The sequence below is a fragment of the Pelodiscus sinensis genome, chromosome 9 (genome assembly GCF_052426305.1).
Source record: "Pelodiscus sinensis isolate ZL-2025 chromosome 9, ASM5242630v1, whole genome shotgun sequence".
Classification (NCBI taxonomy): domain Eukaryota; kingdom Metazoa; phylum Chordata; order Testudines; family Trionychidae; genus Pelodiscus; species Pelodiscus sinensis.
The window spans coordinates 58,631,826-58,653,919 of NC_143060.1; the positions used below are offsets into that span (position 1 = coordinate 58,631,826).

At 47.8% G+C, this 22,094-nt stretch overlaps 1 protein-coding gene across 1 annotated transcript; it reads left to right on the forward strand.

The window, feature by feature from the left end:
• Positions 1-1,601: 1,601 nt before the first annotated feature.
• Positions 1,602-4,682, forward strand: LOC142830688 (uncharacterized). The gene is made up of 2 exons (XM_075937143.2): positions 1,602-2,130; positions 3,343-4,682. The coding sequence occupies exons 1-2, from the start codon at positions 2,054-2,056 to the stop codon at positions 4,490-4,492; spliced, it is 1,227 nt and encodes a 408-aa protein (XP_075793258.2). The 5' UTR covers positions 1,602-2,053; the 3' UTR covers positions 4,493-4,682.
• Positions 4,683-22,094: the final 17,412 nt, after the last annotated feature.

Here is a 22,094-nt window from a genome sequence, read left to right on the forward strand (position 1 = left end):
GGGGGCAGGTGTCTGGTCCTGCCCCCCTGCACTCGCTGGCCCTCACGTAGGCCAGGCGCAGCTCCTTCACCGTCGCCCGCACCTGGTCGAGGTTCCAGGCAGGGTGTCCGTGCTGGGCCAGCGCCTCAGCCATGCGGCCGAAGATATCAGTGTTGCGGCGCCGGGACCTCGTGTCGTGGAGGCCCTCCTCCTCCTGCCAGAGGTCCATGGCTCTCCAGCTCTCTGGGGGACCATGAGGGAGCCCGTCTTTTCCAGCCTGTGGGGGCCTCCTGCACTGGGGGTGCAGGTGGCTCACCGCCTGGAGCTGCCATAGCTGGCTCTGATGGATGCTGGGCAGGACGGGCGCTGTGGCAGACCTCAGGCCATAGAGCTCTGTGGCACGGTCCTGCCACGTGCGCTCAGTAGCCTGTGACTGCTTAAAGAGCTCGGGTTCCCAGGAAATCCAGGGCTCCTATGGGGTCTCCCGGCGTCCAAACCTCTTTTTTCCATTTAGCCTGCTTTTCTGCAAAAGTCTTAGCTAGCTGTCTACACTGGCCCTTTTGTGCAACAGTTTTTCGCAAAAAGGACTTTTCCCCGAACGGGAGCGGCAAAGCTTTTCCGGGAAAGCGGTTGATTTCGCACAGCAGATCGTCATTGCTTTTGTGGAAAATCAAGTGGCCAGTGTAGAGAGCTGGCAAGTTTTTCTGGGAAAGCGGCTCATTTTCCGGAAAACCTTGCCAGTCTAGACACAGCCAGGGGGAAGAAAATGGCACAACCTGGGTTGCCAATCGACTAATCAAGTAGTCAATAATTCTATGGACTACTCGATTAATTAAATACCTGCCTCTTTACTCAACTATATGAAATAGGGATGTTATCAGTCTTCGAGAACTCAAGTTGAGAATGTTAAGTGATAGTAAATCTCCATATTCTGTTTTGTAGTGGAATTCATAGTCAGTGAAAGTTAAGCGCTACATAGCAACACCGATTAAAAAAAAAGAAAAGAATCTCTGGGCAGTATCCTTAGTTCTTGAAGCATTTTTTTATTGTAAAGTGGATAGAATTTGTATACATAATCCAATTACATGGTTTATTATAGCAGTCTGCAACAAAAATAATGAATTGATATGTAGAAAACAAATTAAACCTTTCAAATTTTAATACTTTTCCCTCTTTTTCAGGTATTGTCTCTCATATATTACTTATGCAAGGGAGTCACCATTAATTGATCTCATTTTACGCAATTAAAAGTTAGTCAGTTCAGTCCTAATTTTTTTCAATAGTGTAATTTTCTCAAATCACACTCTTTAAACTTTAAACCAAAGATTTTTAAGCCAAAAAAAAAAAAGCCTTGCCCCTTTAAGGGCGGCTATTCCCAAGGAAAAAGTTGTTGATGGGGAATAAAAAAGCCCCAAGAAAAAGTTGTTGAGCAAACCAACCAAACAAAAAAGGAGAGGGAAAAGAAGATAAGCAAAAAAACAAAACAGTTTGTCCTTTTAACAGGAGAGCCGGCATTGTCCTTTTAAGGGCGGCCATTTTGAGCTCTGTTTAAATTTAACATCCCTAACTCCCTCTCTCTCTCTGTTGCTCTGAAGCCCTGCACCTTCCAGGGGGCACAAATCCAGCCTGTGACCACAAATCAAAATTGCTGAAGTGACCGCCCACAGTGAAAATTATTGTCCACCCTTGGGTTAGGTGATTGGTCTTTTGTGACCTTACAATCTGCCAAGTACATGTGGCACTGAGCAGCCTCTGACGATTCCATGTGCAGCCTGCTTGATTCCTAGAACTAACATTGAGTGAGTAGGGGTAATGCAGGGGGGAGAGGCTCAAATATGCAGAGGGGCTGGCCAGGGGCAGGACAGGGTGTGGCGGTGACATCACAAGGCCTTTTTCGGTGTCTCCGCTTATTGGTTAAAGGACCTTGCCAGGTGGTGAACTCACAGAGAGTCCATGACAACAGCCAGGTAGGACAGGATGCGGGGCCGGGGCAATTTCAGACTCCCGTAGCTTTCCGGCCGGGAGTCATCTCGAGGTCTGCTCTTCTTACCTTGAGCGCTCTCAGGCCTCAAACATGAACACTAAGAAGAATCTTCTTGGAGTGTTATACAAATCCCTTTCTGAGAAAAGAGACACGTCTCTCCGGAGAAGGTAAGAGCCTGTGATAGATTTGGTGCTGATGCTGCCTGACCTATCGGGTGCTGGCCAAATGGAAGTTGTAGAAACATTCATATTGGAACTATTCCTTACCAGTGGGGACAGTGGATTTTGTGTCTTTTGTTTCCCTTTTCCCATAGTCTCCTGCCCTGCCTGAGTCTCACTGTTGAGTGGATGAGATAGTGATAGGGAGAAGATCCAGGACTTTGTTCTCTTTAAGACCCAGCAAATGAGCCAGAATGTATCATCTGCTTGGGGAATTGTTCAGCTTCTCTACATTGGTTGGGCCTGAGCAGTTCCTGATTCTGTCAGGAGTGGATTGTTACACCCAACTATCTGCCGTATGGCTAAGGAGGTTGAGGGTGTGTGTGTGTGTGTGTGTGTGTCACTGCCAGGAGTGTGTAATACGAGGTGCCCTATTATATGGAGTCCTTACAGATGAACAATAAAATCAGTGTTCTTTTCACATATTCGTGCAATAGAGCCCCATTTTTCCAGCCTTCCATTGTGCAACTTTCCATGTTGACCTAATAACCAGCGCATGCAGGGCCAGCAGCAGGCAACCCTCCCATGGCCACTAGATGGCGCTGTGGCCTCACACTTCCCTACTCTCCTGAATATCTGAATTTTTGATCATCTGGTTTGGTCCTGGTCCCAATTTGACATGACAAGTGGGGCTCTGCTGTGTAAGAGCTAGGGGTTGCCAGATGGTTCCAGCAAAAATACCGGACACACTTGACATTACATCACAATCTCCATTACAATGGGAGCTGAGAGATTGTGCTGGGGGCCTGGGCAATGCATGTAGCTCCCCCTTCTCCGCCTCCCACTGTGCCCCACAGAAAGACACATGGAGCAGCCACTCGGAGCTCTGGGGTTGTGGTAGGCAGGGAACTTGGCACAGGGTTCCATTAGGCAAATGACTGTTTTAAAATGTAAAAAGCAGTTCCCCTGTGCACCAAGGAGTGCAGAGGAAGGGCAGTAGGATGTGCCCTAGTGTGCTGAAAATACTGGTCGGTACCAGAGTATTAGCAGCTAAACTACAAGTCCCTCTAATATTTCAGAGCTGTAAATGCTCCAGCCTTGCTCAAACTGCCTGTAGAGTTTGTTCTTGTGAACGTTTCCGGGATTATCTTTTGGCATCTCTTGCTCTGTCAGACTTGTCTCCCCTTGGAGTACTGTTTTAACCCATCCCTTCTATTTCAGCGGTGTTCAGACTCCAGCATCGGGAACGTCGCATCCTTCCCAGGTGGTGGTGTCGCAGTCCTCCCGGGTGATGTCGTCACCGAAGCCCTCCCAGGTCACAATGTCGCAGCAGCCCTCCCAGAGGACATCGCAGTTCTCCCGGGGGACAGCGCCACAGACTTCTCCAGTGGTGGCACCACACCACTCTAAGGTGGTGGCATCGCAGGCAATGCAGGGGACATCGCAACTCCCCCGTGTGGTGGCTCCGCAGCCCTCCCGGGGGATGTCGCAGCCCTCCCGCGTGGGAGCTTCCCAGGCCCCGCCACCCGCTCCTCCCGTCCTCACACCCACTCCTCCAGCTCAGCCCTGCTGCCGTCGCCTCTCTAAGTTACAGAGCCGGGGCCCCCGCCAGCTGCAGCAGTGCTCCTCTGTCCTTTGGGAGCGCATCTCAAACCCAGAGAAAAATCTATTCCACCTGCCCCGGGCGACAGTGGCTGCTGAGTCGGCGGGTAGAGCACAGGGGTCATGCGGCACCGCCAAGCCTCTACCGCCCATCCAGCCTCCCGCTGCTGCGGCCTCTGGCCCCGCCACCACCCGTGCGCAGCCGAAGAAGCAGGTAGCTCCTAAGGAGAGGAATCCACGCGGGGCGCCCCAGGCGAGAACCGGCCCCTTGCCCAACTCCCGCCTCTGCGCCTCCCTGCATCAGCAGCAGCAACAACAACAGCTACAGCCACAGCCACCGCAGCAGCCACAGAGGTCGAGCCCGACCCGTACCCGCGGCCGCACCACCAGGAACCGAGGTGTGGCGGCGAAGCCGGAGCCGGAGGCTGAGGTCCCCACCACGGACTACACCATCAACCTCACGGCCGAGGCGACCAGGCTGCTGCTGCGCCGCCACCTGGAGAACCAGAGCGGATGGAGGAATCCCTTGGGCAGCACGACACCCCTGCCGGGCTCCCAGAGCAGGGCCGGCCTGGACCTGACCTCGTTAATAAAGATCTCAGTGGTGAATGAGCAGAACCGCTATGATGACGAAGAGTATGAGGAGGATCCGGCGCCGGGGATCAGGAACCTGAAGCTGGTGTGCAGGTGTATGGAGTGGCTGCAAGGGGTGGAGGAAGCGAGGAGAGAGGGCCAGCTGGAAACCTTGCCCCACCTCGATGACCCCTGAGACTGAGGGGAGGAGAGCCATCTCACCGCCGCTCCTCACGGCAATAGCCGAGCCTGCCCGTGTGCTGTGCCTGGGAGCAGAGTTCATCCATCCTCCCCGACACCTGGTCTTGTGACCATCCCATCCCACTCCATACGTTCATGTCTGCAGATGTGTCTGGAAAAGGGTCCGTTCTACATAAAAAAGGGGGGGGAAATAAATACATGTTCACCGTTGCTATGTCCTTTGTATTTTCATTCACATGTTGTGGCATTTGGGAGCGAAAATATTGGGGCAGGCGAATCAGTGTTACACACGTGCTTCTCCAGGTCCAGCTGAGAGCCTAGACAGAGGCGAGGGACAGCTGTCCGTGTGAAATGCGCTGGGACCCACAGGGGTCTGTTCTACGGAAACGGGGGGAGGAGAGGGTAGAAAAGAAATAAATATTCACCGTTGCTATGGCCTGTGTATTTTCATTCACATGTTGTGGCATTTGGGGAGAGGAAAAATTGGGGCAGGCTAGTCAGTGCTTCTCCCGATCCAGCTGAGATGCTTGATGTTTTTCTTCTGAAAGCAGGAGCGTAGCAGGTTTAATAGATGATGGCCAGGATCGGGACGTTAACCCCTGTGCTTTGGGGGTGTTTAAATGTGACCAAACATGAGCAGAGAAATGTTCTTAGCTAGTTAACTTATTGTAACGCAACAGGTGCTTCATATTCATATTTTATTCACTCCTCAGTTTGAAAGATAAACAGTGATTACAGAAAGATTATAGGCTGATTGAGAGCCGGAGAAAGTGGATAACCTAAATTTCCTTCAAAGACTAAAATGTCTGGAAGATATATAGCTCTTACCCGGATATACAGTTTGGGCAAGGGGTGAGTGGGAGAGGAAGGCATTGTGCATCATCGGCATATGAATAGTCTAACACAGGGTTACTCAACATGCCATCTGTGAGCCGACCCATTTATTTGAGGCCTGTGGTGCAGTTTGGGTTCATGTGGGGCTCAATATGTGACCCACAAGTGGGAGCCAAAACAAAAAAAGTCAATATAATGATCTTCTCTTCGTATGCGTTTTCGAAGTTAAATTCCTGGGACTGTCATTGCTCATTAAAAGTGCATACGGGTGGAAATCGGGTCACTATTGCATTTTTTGAATATCAGCAGAACTGACTTAATTAGGGCCTGCATGTTGTGTCGTCTTGCCTTAATCTTTGTATTCATGCCTGTCAGTTTGAGAGAAGTTATTTGCATATGTATATGCGACCACACTTAAGTTGGGGCTCTGGGCATGTGCTGTGAGTATCACTGTGGCCCCCAGGGCTTCCAAAGTTGAGTAGCCCCTGTCTAACTCGATCACAGTATGTCTAAATTAAACACTTTCCAATATGTTAAAGGGGATCTGTCCTGGTTAAAAAATACAACATTTTAAAGTTGCTACACACTAAGCTACTGAACAGCCCACCATTGCCCCCCAAAAAAGATAAAATTCTTAATTTCTGTGTATTTTATTAATTGCATATGTTGTTAATTGCATATATATTGAGATTGGAAATAGATGATAGTAAAGATATAAAAGAAATAATATTTTAACTTTCCTATTTTTAATTTTGCATCCCTAAAAGTACTGTGCCCGGGGCAAGTGCCCCTCTTGCCCAATCCTTGTTACAATGCTGATGATCCCTTCTACATGTTTTGTTGGTCTTTAAGGTGCTACTAGACTATTCGTTGTTTTTTAAGGTGAAGACCTGTAATCAATAACCCACGCTATATACAGAATAACCCTATTGAAGCCTTATTGGCACTCTGCTCAATTTATTTCTACCAGGCCTACGTGTAAAACTCTAAAAAAAACAATAAACAGCTTTCAAGCAATCCCTGGTGGGGCAGAAAATATGCCTCAATGTTTTATTTTTTTTCCACAAATAAATGATTTTCCCACTCTCTACATTACACTCAATCCAACAAAAACTATAAAGGCCGAGCACTGGCAGGGATCTAATATGATCCATTAAAGTAAAATGACTTTTCTCACTGAAGACCTGTGACTTTCCCTGTCCTAGTGCTCTGGTATCAGTGTTTCTAGCCTTGACACTTCACCATGTGCGAGTAATGTTGCCATTACAAAAGGGAATTATGGCCTGGATTTGTAAGTCTACTGTTCCTTTTGCAGCATACAAAATAAAACATCATGAAACAATATGTATGAATTACACAAGCAAAGGAAAGTCCTGAAAACATTCTAAACATGGTTACAAACCCTAATGTGGTCAGGGACTTGGAAGTCGTTGTCTCGAACACCATGGAAGGGGGGCTTTTAGAACTGGCAACTGTGCACTAAGAATCACTTCTAAATGACAGGGCTGTTAAAGGTTTCTTTCCAATGTTTAGTTGGGCTTGTGTATGACGTATAACGCAGACCTGAAAGACTAGGTGATGCTCACTGGTAACCAGTTACCTGGCGCCCAGCCTGATCAGAGCAGCCTTGCCAGGCTACGCCACAGGGGGCAGTCCAGGCCAGCTGGGCCAAAACAAACCTCTTCCCACAGTGTGGCAGGCTCTAGGCAGATGGGCCAGAGCAGCCTGACCAGGCCCACGTGTAGTTTAACCCAGTGTTACTCAAGCGGTGGGTCGCGACCCCCAGGGGGGTCACAAACAAATTAGAGGGGGGTCGCAGCTGGATTCGGTTTTTCGCTTGTGACCCCTCTCCCCGGGCCGTGAGCGTTTTAGGGGGTCATGGGATCAAGGTTTGAGAACCCCTGCTTTAACCAGTTAATATTTTCAATGGGATTTTACATCCCCAGTTTTACAAAAACTTTCCGATAACTAATGAACATTTTGGAGAATTGCACAACAGATCAGGACGTCCAAGTCAGAGCTGATTGATCTATTTTCAGTCTGTTGGCTTTTGTGATGTCATGGCTTGAGTTGTCCAGTCATGACCATGTCTTCCAGGCTGAGAACTGAATTTCTTGGCCCTCTTCAAAGAAAAAAGAGCAAATGGGACAAACTCTTTTTTTCTTTCCTAGATAATAAGGATGTGAAATATCATTTAATTGAATAGTCAAGTACCCTCATGAATTTTTATTGGTTAGTCGACTAGTCTATAGTCCCTGGGGGGGCAGGGCTGGCAGCCAGTGTGCTCCTGCCACATTCCCAAGGATCCCCTTGCCATTCCACCCTGCTGCCTCTTTATCAGCCTGGAGCTGGACTGCAAGAGTTTAAAAAAAATCTCCCCTATGGCTTCTATCAAAGATGATAGTTAAAGTCTCAGATATCTCCTATCAGCGCCTTGAGTATTCTAGGATGCATTTAGTCAGTCCCTGGTAACTGGAAGACATCTAAGATTTCTAAGTAATTTTTAACTTGTTCTTTAATCTTTAAACTTACCCCATTTAGCTAACATTCACATGTTAGGCATCCACCACCATCAATCTTCTGGGTGAAAATCAAAACAAAGGTCATTAACACCTCTGTCATTTGCCCATTTCCAAGTTTTCTGTTGTTTCTGTCTTCATTAAGCAGTTGGTCTACTCTGTCCTGGGTCTTTCTCTTTAATATATTTGTAGAAGGACTTCTTGTTACCCTTGTCTCTAGCTAGATTGAGCTTGTTTTGTGCCTTCGCCTTTCTCCTCTTGCTCCTGCATACATGTGTGTTTGCTTATATTCAGCCGTTGTAAATTGATCTAGTTTCCATTTTTTATACAACTCCTCTTTGGTTTTTTTAGATCATATAAAATCTTCTGGTTGATCCAAGGTGGACTCCTGCCAGACTTTCTGTCTTTCCTACAAAATGGAATAGTTTGCTTCTGGACCCTTAGTTATGTGTCTTTACAAAACTGCCAGCTCTTTTCGCTTGTTTTCTCTTAGTCTTGCATCCCACGGGACCTTACCTACCAGCTCTCTGAAGCTAGGTCTGCACTATAGGTCTAGATGGGGTCAAATGGTGGAAAAGCCTCCTTTTTTGGAGGAGTCCTTATTCCTTGGGGAACGAGGCATATAGGGCTCCCCGAAAGAGCGGATTTGCTCTTCCGCAAAAAAAAAGTGGAAGAGGAAACATGTTCCCTGGACGCGGCAGGGTTAAAACCCCAGTGTAGACATAGCTTGAGTTTACTAAAATCTGCCTTAAATCAAGATGGTGGGGGCTTATTTAGCTCTAACCACTCAAGAGAGATTCTGGCCTCATTGTGGACAGTTGTCTAAAAACATCCACTCATCGTGTAGCAGAAGTCAGAGCCCACAGAATGTTAGGCATCATGAAAAAGGGATAGAGAAGAAGATAGCACATCTTATTGCCCTATAAAACCATGGTTCACACATATCTTGAATACTATGTGCAGATGTGGTCGCCTCATCTCAAAAAAGATGTATTGGCATTGGAAAAGGTTCAGAAAAGGGCAACAAAAACCATGAGGGGTTTGGAACGGGTCCCCTATGAAGAGAGATTATAAAGACTAGGACTTTTCATTTTAGGAAAGGAGAAACTAATCAGGGATATGAAAGACGTCTGTACAATCATGACTGGGGTGGAAAAAGTGAATAAGAAAATCTGGGGGCTGGACTTGATGACCTTCTGAGGTCTCTTCCACTTCTATGGTTCTATGATTCCCGTAAGAACCAGGGCTCACCAAATAAAATTAATAAGTTGCAGGTTTAACACATAAGGAAGCTTTTCTTCACACTGCACGCAGTCGACTTGCAGAACTCCTTGCCAGAGGAGATTGTGAAGACCAGCACTTTAATGGGGTTCAGAAAAGATCTCTATAAATTCATGGAGGTACATCAATGGCTGTTAGCCAGGATCGGTAGGAATGGTGTTCAGAGCCTCTGTTTGTCAGAGGCTGGGAATGGCTGACTGGAGAGCGATTGCTTATTGTTACTTCTTTTGTTCGCTCCCTCTGGGGCATCTGGCATCCACCATTGTCAGAAGACAGGATACTGGGCTCCACAGACCTTTGGTCTGACCCAGTATGGCCCTTCTCATATTGTGTTCAGACATTCAACCTGTAGCTAGTACTAACGAAAAAGATTAAGCACCACTGTAGTGAAAAGTGGTTCAGTTTAATGCTTTTTTACTTCAAAATACTCCTACACACTAACACCCAGGAAGAGTTCGCCCTAATCATACACCAAAAATTAAAATACCAAACCATTGTAATAGTTGACTGATAGTGACACTTCCTTCTTACATTATTTCAAACTCTAAGAAATGTTTGTTTTAATTTTTAATTGGGATGTTAAAAGATAATTTTTGCTGGGGGGTTAACATGTAACTGCTGACTTATTCAGCGGTTACACATTTATATGTCAGGGGAAAGGTGGCTCCACAGGAGACGATGTGTGTGGAGAACCTACTTTTAAGCCAGCTTCCTGCGCACACTGGCTCCCTCCTTCCCTCTCCTCCCCACTATGGAGCCTCTGATACAGAGGCGGGGAGTGGCTTGCATATAACTGGTTAACAGTAAAGTATCACATCCCTACTTTACGATTCTCATTTTAAAATATCCTCCCAGAATATCCCCCTGCGCAACCTAGATGACAATTAAGAGTAACTGCTATAACCATTTGTCACTATTTAGTACTAAGCCAACCACTTACAATATTGTGGCATTCTAATTTATTTAAGAACATCTGACACATTTAATCAAGTTAAGAATGAAAATTTGCTTTGTTTTTCCAAAACACTTTCCTAATCAATATTACATGAAGAATAAAAAAGTTATCAAAGCTACGTAATCATCGAAAATATTAGGCTTCTTATTCGTCAGTAGCTGCTTAAGTTTTTCTGCATATAGAAATGATTAGGCACAATTTTAAAATATAACATGAAAACCAATTCTGGAACTTGCCGTAATCGCTGTTCTACGAGCTGTAGAAAAATTCCATCTATCTGTTGGCATAGTCTATATTTTAAAATATATTTTAAAATATAACATGAAAACCAGTTTTGGAACTTGTCTATAGAGTTACAGCCATAATCGCTGTTCTGGTTGATCTTTTCTATATGCTGCTGAAAAATTCCATCTATCTGTTTGCATAGTCTATACGCAACAACCTGATAGAAGTAAATTTTTTCCTTCCCCAACAAATGGAAGCATCAATGTTCACATTTTGTTTGTTACCAGGGTCTACTCTGTTAATTGTACAGCTTTGAAGGTATTTGCACAAACCTAATTCACAAATACCACAGCAACTTCTTATTCCTGCAAAGAAGTGGTAACCTAATTTACCTCTTCATTGGGAAGTGACTTAATGCAATCGTGCATTAAACCTGCCACAATACATGTTTCGATAAGACATTTAAAATAGTAAGGGCATACTATGCTTGGAGAGAAGAAATTCACTAAGGGTATGTCTACACTACAGCGCTAATTCGAACTAACTTGGTTCGAATTCGTTAATTCGAACTAAGCTAATTCGAACTAACGCATCCAGAATAAAAAAATAGTTCGAATTAGCGTTTTGCTAATTCGAATTAGCATGTCCACACAGAGTGGACCCTGAACCGGGGTTAAGGATGGCCGGAAGCAGTGCCGGCAGGGCATCAGATGAGGACTTAGAGCGTGGAGCTGCTGTCTCAGGCTAGCCAAGGGCTGTGCTTAAAGGGACCCAACCCCCAACACGGACAGACAGTTCTTGGGGTGCCCCGCTTGCAAAGCAGTCCTGGCTTGGATTGCCCGGAGTACCCACACTGGGCACATCACAGCACTTAGCCATCAGACTGGCTGCACTTGCCGCAGGCTGCCATCTGGGGAGACGGGGCAATTGGGGGGCTGCAGGAGAGGTTCCACCCCCAGAAGGCTGCAGAGCCAGCCCAGTCCTCCCCATCAGGGGCTCGTACCCCATTCCTCCCTCACCTCCTTCCACTTACCCCTCTCTAGCCCCCCTTCCTGATGTACAAGATAAAGGACAATTGTGTTCAAAAATAGAATCTCTCTTTATTGAAGAAAACTGGGGGATACCGGGAAAAGGAGGTGGGAGAGGGGAAGAGAGAGGATGGGAGAGGGGAGGGCAACTACAATGATGAGGGGTTTGGAACAGGTCCCATATGAAGATAGGCTAAAGAGACTGGGACTTTTCAGCTTACAAAAGAGGAAATGGAGGGGGGATATGATAGAGGTCTCTAAAAGCACGAGTGGGGTGGAGAGGGTGCATACAGAAAAGTTCTTCATTAGTTCCCATAATAGAAGGACTAGAGGACACCAAAGGAAAGGAATGGGTAGCAGGCTTCAAACTAGTAAGAGAAAGTTGTTCTTCACAAAGCAAATAGTCAACCTGTGGAACTCCTTGCTGCAGGAGGCTGTGAAGGCTAGAACTAGAACAGAGTTTAAAGAGAAGTGAGATCAATTCATGGAGGCTGACTGAATAGTTGAGGGAACCATTTATCTTTTCAAAAACTGAACAATAAAATCAGTGTTCTTTTCACATATTAGTGTATGTCTACACTGGGGCGTTATTTCAAAATAACAAGGCGAGCATCCATATTATCAAGCCTGTTGTGAAATAAGCTTATTTCAAAATACCCCCATTATTTCAAAATAGTTACGAGTTATTATTCACAAACAGAAGATATTTCAAAACAACTTATTTCTAACCGACCCGGTAGTGTAGACATAGCCACATAGGCTAATCACTATCAAAAGATGTTCAGTGCAAATGACTGTTTTAAAATGTAAAAAGCAGTTCCCCTATGCACCAAGGAGTGCAGTGGAAGAGCAGTAGGATGTGCCCTAGTGGGCTGAAAATACTGGTCGGTGCCAGAGTATTAGCAGCTAAACTACAAGTCCCTCTAATATTTCAGGGTATGTCTACACTACAATGTTAGTTCGAACTAACGGACGTTAGTTCAAACTAACATTCATAGCCGCTACACTAGCGCTCCGCTAGTTCGAATTTGAATCGAACTAGCGGAGCGCTTAGTTCGAACTAGGAAAGCCCCTTAATTCGAACTAGTGGGAGGCTAGCCCTCCCCAGGTTTCCCTGGTGGCCACTCTGGCCAACACCAGGGAAACTCTATGTCCCCCTCCCGGCCCCGGACCCCTTAAAGGGGCACGGGCTGGCTACGGTGCCCGTGCCAGGTGCAAGCCTGCCAGCACCCAGCCAGCAGACCCTGCACCTGGCACGGCACAGAGCCACCCACCCCATGTCCCCCAGCCCACCCCCTCTTCCCGGGACCAGGCTGGCAGCTCCCGGGAGCTTGCCCTGGACTGCAAGAGGCGGGCACCTTCCTGGGCTAGTGCGGACATCGTGGACCTCGTCCATGATCTCCGCACTAGGCACAGGAAAGTGGCCGTCTAGGGCAGGAGAGCTGCCAGCCTGGCCACCCAGGAGTAGGTGTGCATGAAAATCAAGGGGGTCCACTGAGACCCCCAACCTTGAGCCCTGAGCTTACAATGGCCGTCCTGGGTCAGACCAAAGGTCCATCTAGCCCAGTAGCCTGTCTGCCGACAGCGGCCAACCCTAGGGACCCTGGAGGAGATGGACCGAAGACAGTGACCAAGCCATTTGTCTCGTGCCATCCCTCTCCAGCCTTCCACAAACTTTGGGCAGGGACACCACTCCTACCCCCTGGCTAATACCACTCAATGGACTCAACTTCCATGACTTGATCTCACTTCCCTTTAAACTCTATTCTAGTTGTAGCCTTCACAGCCTCCTGCAGCAAGGAGTTCCACAGGTTAACTATTTGCTTTCTGAAGAAGAACAACTTTCTCTTACTAGTTTCAAGCCTGCTACCCATTCCTTTCCTTTGGTGTCCTCTAGTCCTTCTTTATGGGAACTCATGAAGAACTTTTCTCCATCAAACCCCTGCTTTTAGAGACCTCTATCCTGTCCCCCCTCCGTCTCCTCTTTTCTAAGCTGAACAGTCCCAGTCTCTGTAGCCTCTCTTCATCTGGGACCTGTTCCAAACCCCTGATCATGTTAGTTGCCCTCCCGTCTCCCAGCCTTTCTCTTCCCCTCTCCCACCTCCTTTTTCCAGTCTCTCCCAGTTTTGTTCAATAAAGACAGAGTCAATGTTGGAAGAAACGTTATCTTTATTTTGTACATCAATAAGAAGGGGGGCTAGGGAAGGGTAAGTGGAAGGAGGTGAGGGAGGAATGGGGTACGAGCCCCCGATGGGGAGGACTGGGCTGGCTCTGCGGGCTTCTGGGAGTGGAAGTTCTCCTGCAGCTCCCCGATTGCCCCCTCTCCCCAGATGGCAGCCTGCGGCATGTGTAGCCGGGCTGATGGCCGAGTGGTGTGATGTGCCCAGTGTGGGTACTCCGGGCAATCCAAGCCAGGACTGCTTTGCAAGCGGGGCACCGCTTAGAACTGTCTGTCCAGGGTGGGGGTCGGGACCCTTTAAGCGCAGCCCTCGGCTAGCCTGAGACAGCATCTCCATGCTCTAAGTCCTCCTCTGATGCCCTGCCGGCACTGCTTCCGGCCATCCTTAAGCCCTGTTCAGAGTCCACTCAATGTGGACTTGCTAGTTCGAATTAGCAAAACGCTAATTCGAACTAGTTTTTAGTTCTAGAAGCGTTAGTTTGAATTAGCGCTGTAGTGTAGACGTATCCTCAGAGCTGAAATGCTCCAGCCTTGCTCAAACTGCCTGTAGAGTTTGTTCTTGTGAACGTTTCCGGGATTATCTTTTGACATCTCCTGCTTTGTCAGACTTGTCTCTCTTTGGAGTACTATTTTAACCCATCCCTTCTTTTTCAGCTGTGTTCAGACTCCAGCATTGGGGACGTTGCAGCCCTCCAAGGTGGTGGCGTCGCAGCCCTCCCGGGTGATGTCGTCACAGAAGCCCTCCCGGGTGACAATGTAGCAGCAGCCCTCCCAGAGGACATCGCAGTTCTCCCAGGTGACAGTTTAATAGATGATGGACAGGATTGGGACGTTAACCCCTGTGCTTTGGGGGTGTTTAAATGTGATGAAATGTGAGCAGAGAAATGATCTTCGCTACTTAACTTACTGTAACGCAGCAGGTGCTTCATATTCATGCCAGTGTTCTTTGTAGCAAAAACTGACTCCTGACACTTGCAGGAATTGTTTTCCAGTTCGGGGTCTGGTTAGGGAGGAGAAGATGAAGAAACTTGTTAAAATTATAGAGCCTTTATCAGAAACTATCACACAAGTGTCTTTGTATTAAATAACAAAGGGCAGTGAAACAAAAAGAAAACAAAATCCTCTCTGCAGTACAGAGACTCGAGACAGTGGTCAGTTACTGAAGGAGGAGAAACGTACTGATTTCCTTTTTAGAAGACACTACTTTGTAAATAGAGGAAGGGTGCATTGATTTTGTATTTGCACATAAAGAAACGGTTTTTTTTTATTTATTTGAATAAATAATTAAAGCCTTTTGTGTAGCAACAGCAGATCCTTGGGAACTGTGAACGGGACTGTTCATCTGTTGCAGGCATCTGATTTTATCCAGTTCTGGGGTTTGAAAGATAAACAGTGATTACAGAATGATAAGGATGGGCCGATTAAGAGCCGGAGAATGTGCAGGTTATGTTGGATAACCTTAATTTCCTTCCTAGACTAAAATGTCTGGGAGATAGATAGCTCTTACCCGGACATACAGTTTGGGCAAGGGGTGGGTGGGAGAGGAAGGCATTGTGCATCATCAGTATGTAAATGGTCTAACACAGGGCTACTCAACATGCCGTCCGTGGGCTGACCTTTTTTTTGCGGCCTGTGATGCAGTTTGGGTTTATGCAGGGCTCAACATGCGACCCTCAAGTGGGAGCCAAAACAAAAAAGTAGTCAATATAATGGTCTGCTCTTGGTATGCGTTTTAGTAGTTAAATTCCTGGGACTGTCATTGCTCATTAAAAGTGCATAAGTGTGGAAATCGGGTCACTATTGCATTTTATGAATATCAGCAGAACTGACTTAAATAGGGCCTGCATGGTGTAGTCTTGCCTTAATCTTTGTATTCATGCCTGTCAGTTTGAGAGAAGCTATGTGTACATGGATGTGGCTAGCGGAGTTGGTGGAGCAGCTTCCCAGCGCTACTGTCCCTCGCGGCAGCCTGGGCCTCGCTCTCTCCAGCTCCGGTGTCCAGAACGGTTCCCCCGCGGGCCCATTTTGATCCCCCGTCCTATGTCGCGTCCTGGAGCAGCGCGCCGGGTGCATCCCTCGCCTGCGCCTCAGACACCAACTGCGCCACATGTGCTAACGGCTCCCTCTGGGCACGGGCCGCTGCAGGTTTGAAAATGCCACAGAAACTGCTCCGAAAGCAGCAGAGCCACATTCGCCCAGGCCTGAGGGAGGGAAGCGGGGAGCGCTGTGCTCGCCAGGATGGAAAAAGGGGGACACGTTTCCTCCCGCTGGCCGCTTAGCTCAGGGCCTTACTTTGTGGTGCTGCTAACGCCAGGGCACGAGTCCAATCCTCCCAGAGGAGTCAGTTCCCTTTTCATTCCCCCCTCCCCCGCACGACCCCCCAGGGGAGGAGGGATTTCCCTTTTCATCCCCTTCTCCCCCATACTACCCCCCCAGGGGAGGAGGGATTTCCCTTTTCATCCTTCCCTCCACACTAGGCTCCCCCCAGGGGAGGAGGGATTTCCCTTTTCATCCTCCCCTCCACATTAGGCCCCCCCCAGGGGAGGAGGGATTTCCCTTTTCGTTCTCCCCCCCCCACACACTAAATTTGGAAGAGACCACTGGGATGGTCTAGTATGATCTCCTGAATTAATTCCTGTTAGAATTAGAATAATTTGATGAGGAAGCCGAGCTGTCAGCTTCCTCCATTCCTCCAGGCCAACCATGATTGTGCTGCGTGTGGGGGAGCATGCCAAGCCTCTTCAGGGCATGGGTGCCTAGTGGGAAGGGGGGCAACGGGGCTCCGGGGCTCCCCCACATGCAGACCAGTTGTGGCCTGGGGCTATTTAAAAACATTTTGAAGTGGCTCCCGGGAACAATTATTGCCTACCCCTGTCCTAAGCTCAACACTGAAGGGCGAGATCCTGCAAATGGATATGGAGTCTGCTCCAGCTGACTGCTTTTTCTCTCTTTTTTTCAAGGCCCTTTCTATCAGGGATTTAATAGATTTAACAGTGTAGTCGATTAACCAATTAATTTGTTATCAGGCTGGCCAGCAGCCGAGCTGAGCCGGGTCCGGGCCCTACCCCTGCTATGGCTCTGAATTTAAAGTGTATTAGGAGACGGGCAGGCAGGCAGCCTGGCTCAGTTCTGGTTCGTGCTGGGTCCGGAAGCTCAGATCACTTTCCCCCGGACAGAGACTGCGGCCACCCTGCACTGCTGCCTCTTTATTAGACGCAGCTACACAGAGTAACAAGAAGGTGGTCCCCAAGAGGAGCTGGCTTTTAAACATGCCCATTCTGTCCATGCAATCCCTTATGGGTTAATGAAGCATTCCACGCATACGTCTACTGCTCTCTCCAAGGACGCAGTGACGGCTGGGTGTGGAGAAATTACAAGAAAGGTGAATTTCAAATACGATTGAGGTGTCAAGGCTGCAACATACCTAATCTGTGTAACCGCATGATTCAGTTTTTTACTCTTGTCCTCGCCTCCTTGCCTCTTAAAATCTCTTTCGTCATTTTTCTCTGAATAAACTGTTCAGAGCCAGAGTGACATACCTACATACTTGCATAGCATTAAGTTTAATGGGGTGGGACCTTGATTAGGAGCTGGATTATTCTTATGTGTGGGAATAGCTTTATCAGTACAGAGCACTATGACATTGCTGTCACTGTCCCACACTAGCAGTTTTATCACTTAACTATGTCATACAATTAAATTAGGGATTCTAAATTATGGATAATCAACTAATCGAGAAGTTGATGGAATTTCCATTTAAAAAGCAGAGCCAGTGGTCTGGGACTGGGTAGGAGCTGAGACAGCTGACTCCCAGCTCATGCCCAGTTCCATGCTGCACTTCTACCTCCACCGCTCTCCCAGCGGCAGCCAGGGGAGGGGGGGAAGCAACTAGTTCAGTAGTGACTCAACTAGTCTCTTTCATCCCTAAATTAAAGCAGTAAGTTCAACTTACATAGAGACACCCTGAATGTGCTCAGCAACAGCGAGCACACAGTGCTGCAAATGGTAGGAATATTTCCACGTTATGGAAACTATGGTGGCCTTGTCCTGTAGTGTACATGCAGCATATGCCAACAACATTTTCTGAGATGTAGGAATATCTCCTTCCCAGCTGTGTTGACACAAGGCCTCTTCCAGAGACAATTCGGAGATGCTCATGAAGACTTGTCATCTCAGTCTAATATTGATTGGAAATAAAATCAAGAGAGAAAATATAGCAATTGAGAAAAGGAACAGCAGTGGGTAGGAGAACAGACATTAAGAGGAAAGATAGCTTCAATGGCATTTGCACTAACAGACAGGCAATATTGACTGTAGAATGACTGAATCTAATCCGAGGAAGAATGTGGGCAAGCCAAGCAGAAACAACAAAGATGTGTGGGTAACAAACGGGAGGAACTAGAACTACTGGCACAGGAAGTGGTTATAGGGATAACGGAAACAGTGGAATAGTAGTCATGACTGGAGCATAGGTATTGAAGAGCATGTGCTATTCGGGAAATAAAGATAAAAATGGTGGAGCAGCATTGTGTATTAATGGGAAGATAAATTGTGAAGAAATTAGAAGTGATGGAATTGAGAAAACAGTCTGGGTCAAAATCTCTTTGGAGTGGGGGGGTGAAGAGAGGGAAGAAGGGGGGAAAGCTACCTTAGGTTCCCCAAGGACAGTGGTTGGGTTATGCTACCAGACCACCAGGATCGGATTTGGATTTGGATAAAGATCTCTAATGTTTTTACTGAAATAGCGGCGAGGAGTCCTGTGGCATCTTATAGACTAACTGAAGTGTAGGAGCATAAGCTTTCGTGGGCAAAGACCCACTTCGTCAGATGTGCCACAGGACTCCTCACCGCTTTTGCAGATTCAGACTAACACGGTTGCGACTTCTTTGGAGGATAGAGACATAATTCAAAATGACCTTAGCAAGTTAGAGAAATGGTCAGAGGTAAACTGGATGAGGTTTAATAAAGAGAAATGCAAAGTGCTCCACTTAGGAAGGAACAATCAGTTCCATACATACAACATGGGAAGCGACTGTCTAGGAAGGAGCATGGCGGAAAGAGATCTAGGGGTCATAGTGGACCACAAGTTGAATATGAGTCAACAGTGTGATGCTGTTGCAAAAAAAGCAAATATGATTCTAGGTTGTATCAACAGGTGTGTTGTAAGCAAAACTCCTGAAGTCATTCTGCCGCTCTACTCTGCGCTAGTTAGGCCTCAGCTGGAGTACTGTGTCCAGTTCTGGGCGCCATATTTCAAGAAAGATGTGGAGAAATTGGAAAGGGTACAGAGAAGAGCGACAAGAATGATTAAAGGTTTAGAGAACATGACCTATGAAGCCAGGCTTCATGAACTGGGCTTGTTTAGTTTGAAAAAAAGAAGATTAAGGGGGGACATGATAGCGGTTTTCAAATATCTAAAAGGATATCACAAGGAGGAAGGAGAAAATTTGTTCCTCTTGGTTTCTGAGGACAGGACAAGGAGTAATGGGCTTAATGTGCAGCAGGGGAGGTTTAGATTGGACATTAGGAAAAAATTCCTAACTGTCAGGGTGGTCAAATATTGGAATAAATTGCCAAGGGAGGTGGTGGAATCTCCCTCTCTGGAGATATTTAAGAACAGATTGGATAGACATCTGTCAGGGATGGTGTAGACGGAGCTTGGTCCTGCCTAGAGGGCGGGGGGCTGGACTCGATGACCTCTTGAGATCCCTTCCAGTCCTATGATTCTATGATACTTTACTGAAATAGATACTGCTGGCACTAAGGGGATTATAGGAGTCTGTAATTTCCAAGATAGAGATTGAAGGAGAAGTGCTCCTAATAATGGCAGGGCTCAAGTTTTCCTGGATGTGTGATGGCTGACAAAGTTCTTCACCATAAACTCACCATTCCAAGAAGAGGTGGTGCTATATTAAATATGATATTGAGGAGTGAGGCCTCATAGAAAAGTTGGTTATAGGAGAAAACGTTGGTTGAAGTGATCATGAGCTATTTGAAATGAAATAGAAGGATAAATAAAAATAAGTGTGCAACTAAGGTTCTTGATTTCAAAAGGACTAAATTGAAAACATATAGGAATTAGTATTGGAAGTGGACTGGAGCAAAGAACTTGAGGATCTGAGTGTGGAAGAGGTTTGGAATTTAAATCCAAGTTGCAGACCAAGCAGAATGACCAAGATCTCAAGCATGTTATGAAGAGAAAGCAGAAAGCCTGCGAGCAGGTGAAGAGAGATGTACCAGCATGAAAACCAACTTCTTGGTTAGAAAGAGGTCACTTCCACTTCTCTGCTGACTGGCTCTAGACTTTCCCACTGCTAAGTTCCCCTGCCCCTAGGCTGCTGACTCTGTCAGCCCGTCACGGCTGCTGCTGCTCTTGGGCTGCAGGGGATGCTAAGTCTCCGCCACCCCAGGGCCTCTGCGACCAGCCCCGTGGACCTGACTTTCTGGACCAGGGGGTCTCTGGTCTAGCAATATCTGTTGTCGTGCAGGACTAGCGTGTCCCAGATGAGAGAGATTCAACCTGTGCATACTTAGTCTTTAAAAAAAAATGATCTAAGAAATCATAGGATGGTTAATTTGACCTCCATTGTATGCAGACTCTTGGAATGCATTTTGAAAGAGAGCATAGTTAAGAAAATTGAGGGTTAAGGTAACAGATAAAATACACCATGGTTTTACACAAGGCAGGGTGTGCCAGACCAGCCTGATCTGTCTGAGAAAATTGGGTTTTTTAGATGCAGGCAATGCAGTAAATTTGATCTACCTGGACTTCAGGTAAAGCATTTGATAGATACATTGGAAATCATTCAATTGGAGCAGATGGGAATTAATGAGACTTGAAAGATGGATAAGGAACCGGTGGGTTATAATGAATGGTGAACTGTCAGGCTGGAGTGACATTATTAGTGAAATTCCTTAAGGGAGGGTATTGGAACCAATCTTGTTTAACATTTGTATTCACGCTTGTGGCACAAGAAGTGGGACTATCCTCATAAAATTTGCAGATGACAAAAAGATGAGAGGTATTCTGGTCCTTCTCCTTGTTGGCAATATCATGCAATAAGGTCTGGATGATCTTCAAAACTGGAATGGAATGAAATTTAGCAGTGCAGTGAGTAACAAAGGGTATGTCTACACTACAAAATTAATTTGAACTAACAGCCGTTAGTTCGAATTAACTTTAATAGGCGCTACACATGCAAACCGCTAGTTCGAACTTAAATCGAACTAGCGGAGCGCTTAATTCAAACTAGGTAAACCTCATTCTACGAGGGATAATGCCTAGTTCGAATTAAGTAGTTCGAATTAAGGGCTGGGTAGCCACTAGTGGGAATTAAGTAGTTCGAATTAAGTAGTTCGAACTAGTGGGAGGCTAGCCGTTCCCAGGTTCCCCCTGGTGGCTACTCTGGGCCAAACCAGGAAAACTCTCCTCTCCCCCCAGCCCTGGGGCCCTTAAAGGGGTAGACTCTGGCCAGATGGCACTTTCCAGAGACAGCCCTGCCAGCAGTCTCTGCCCCCGACCCAGTGGCCACAGGATGAGCCAGGCAGCCAGTGCCAGTGACATGTCCCCCGCCCAGTCCCCCAGCACCCAGGAGCCAGCCAGGGGCCGTAGACGGCGCGCGGCCTCCTGGAATAGTGCGGAGGTCATGGACCTCACTGAGGTTTGGGGGCAGGCCCCCAATGTCCATGATCTCTGCACTAGGAGGAGGAACGCGGCCGTCTATGGCTGCATAGCGGCTGCCATGGCCCACAAGGGACACAGGCGCATGCAAGAACAGGTGCGCCTGAAGTGAATCAGCTGAGGCAGGCATACGCCAGGGCCACCAGGGGTGGTGCCGCAGCAGGGTCTGACACCTGCCCCTACTTCCCCGCCCTTGACCGACTCCTGGGGGGCGGGGCGGTCAGCACCAGCCTGGGAGGCAGCGAGCCGGGACCAGAGGGCCCTGACCCGGGCACACCAGAGGGGCCACCGCCAACTGTTCCGGCACCGGAGTCAGCAGGTCGGCCAGGGAGACCATAGCGGGTAAGTGTCCCCTGCCCGGAGGGGGGGGAGGTGGGGAGGAAGACCAGGGACCGCGCGCGTGGGCCATGCCTCCCACGGATCACACAGACACCTGTGCACATGTGAGCAGGTGCCATGCCACCCTTGGGCAGGTGGCTCCAGCTGCGTGACACCCAGAGGCCGGGGCCCAATAGGCACATGCGTGTGTGAAGAGACCTGACACGCTCCCGACCCGGGGCAGGACCCAGCAGGATGCCCTCCCTTTACACACCCCCTCTACACAGAGGCAGGGCACACCTCTCCCCTGCCCCAGCCACACTATACACGGCATAGGGACATGGGTGCAGTCTTGGGGCAGCTCTCAGTCCTGGGGAGAGCCAGACATCCTGACCATGGCCTCTGTACAAACACACCGGCTCTGACGGTGCAGGGCACGGTTGCCCTCACGTCACAGGGGGGTGCTGGGCATCATCCACTGTGTCCCCAGGGAGAACTGACCACATCTCTCCTTTCGCTACAGCTGCACCACCTGCTCCTGCAGGGCGCACCACCCCGCCCGGGACATGCTCTCGCA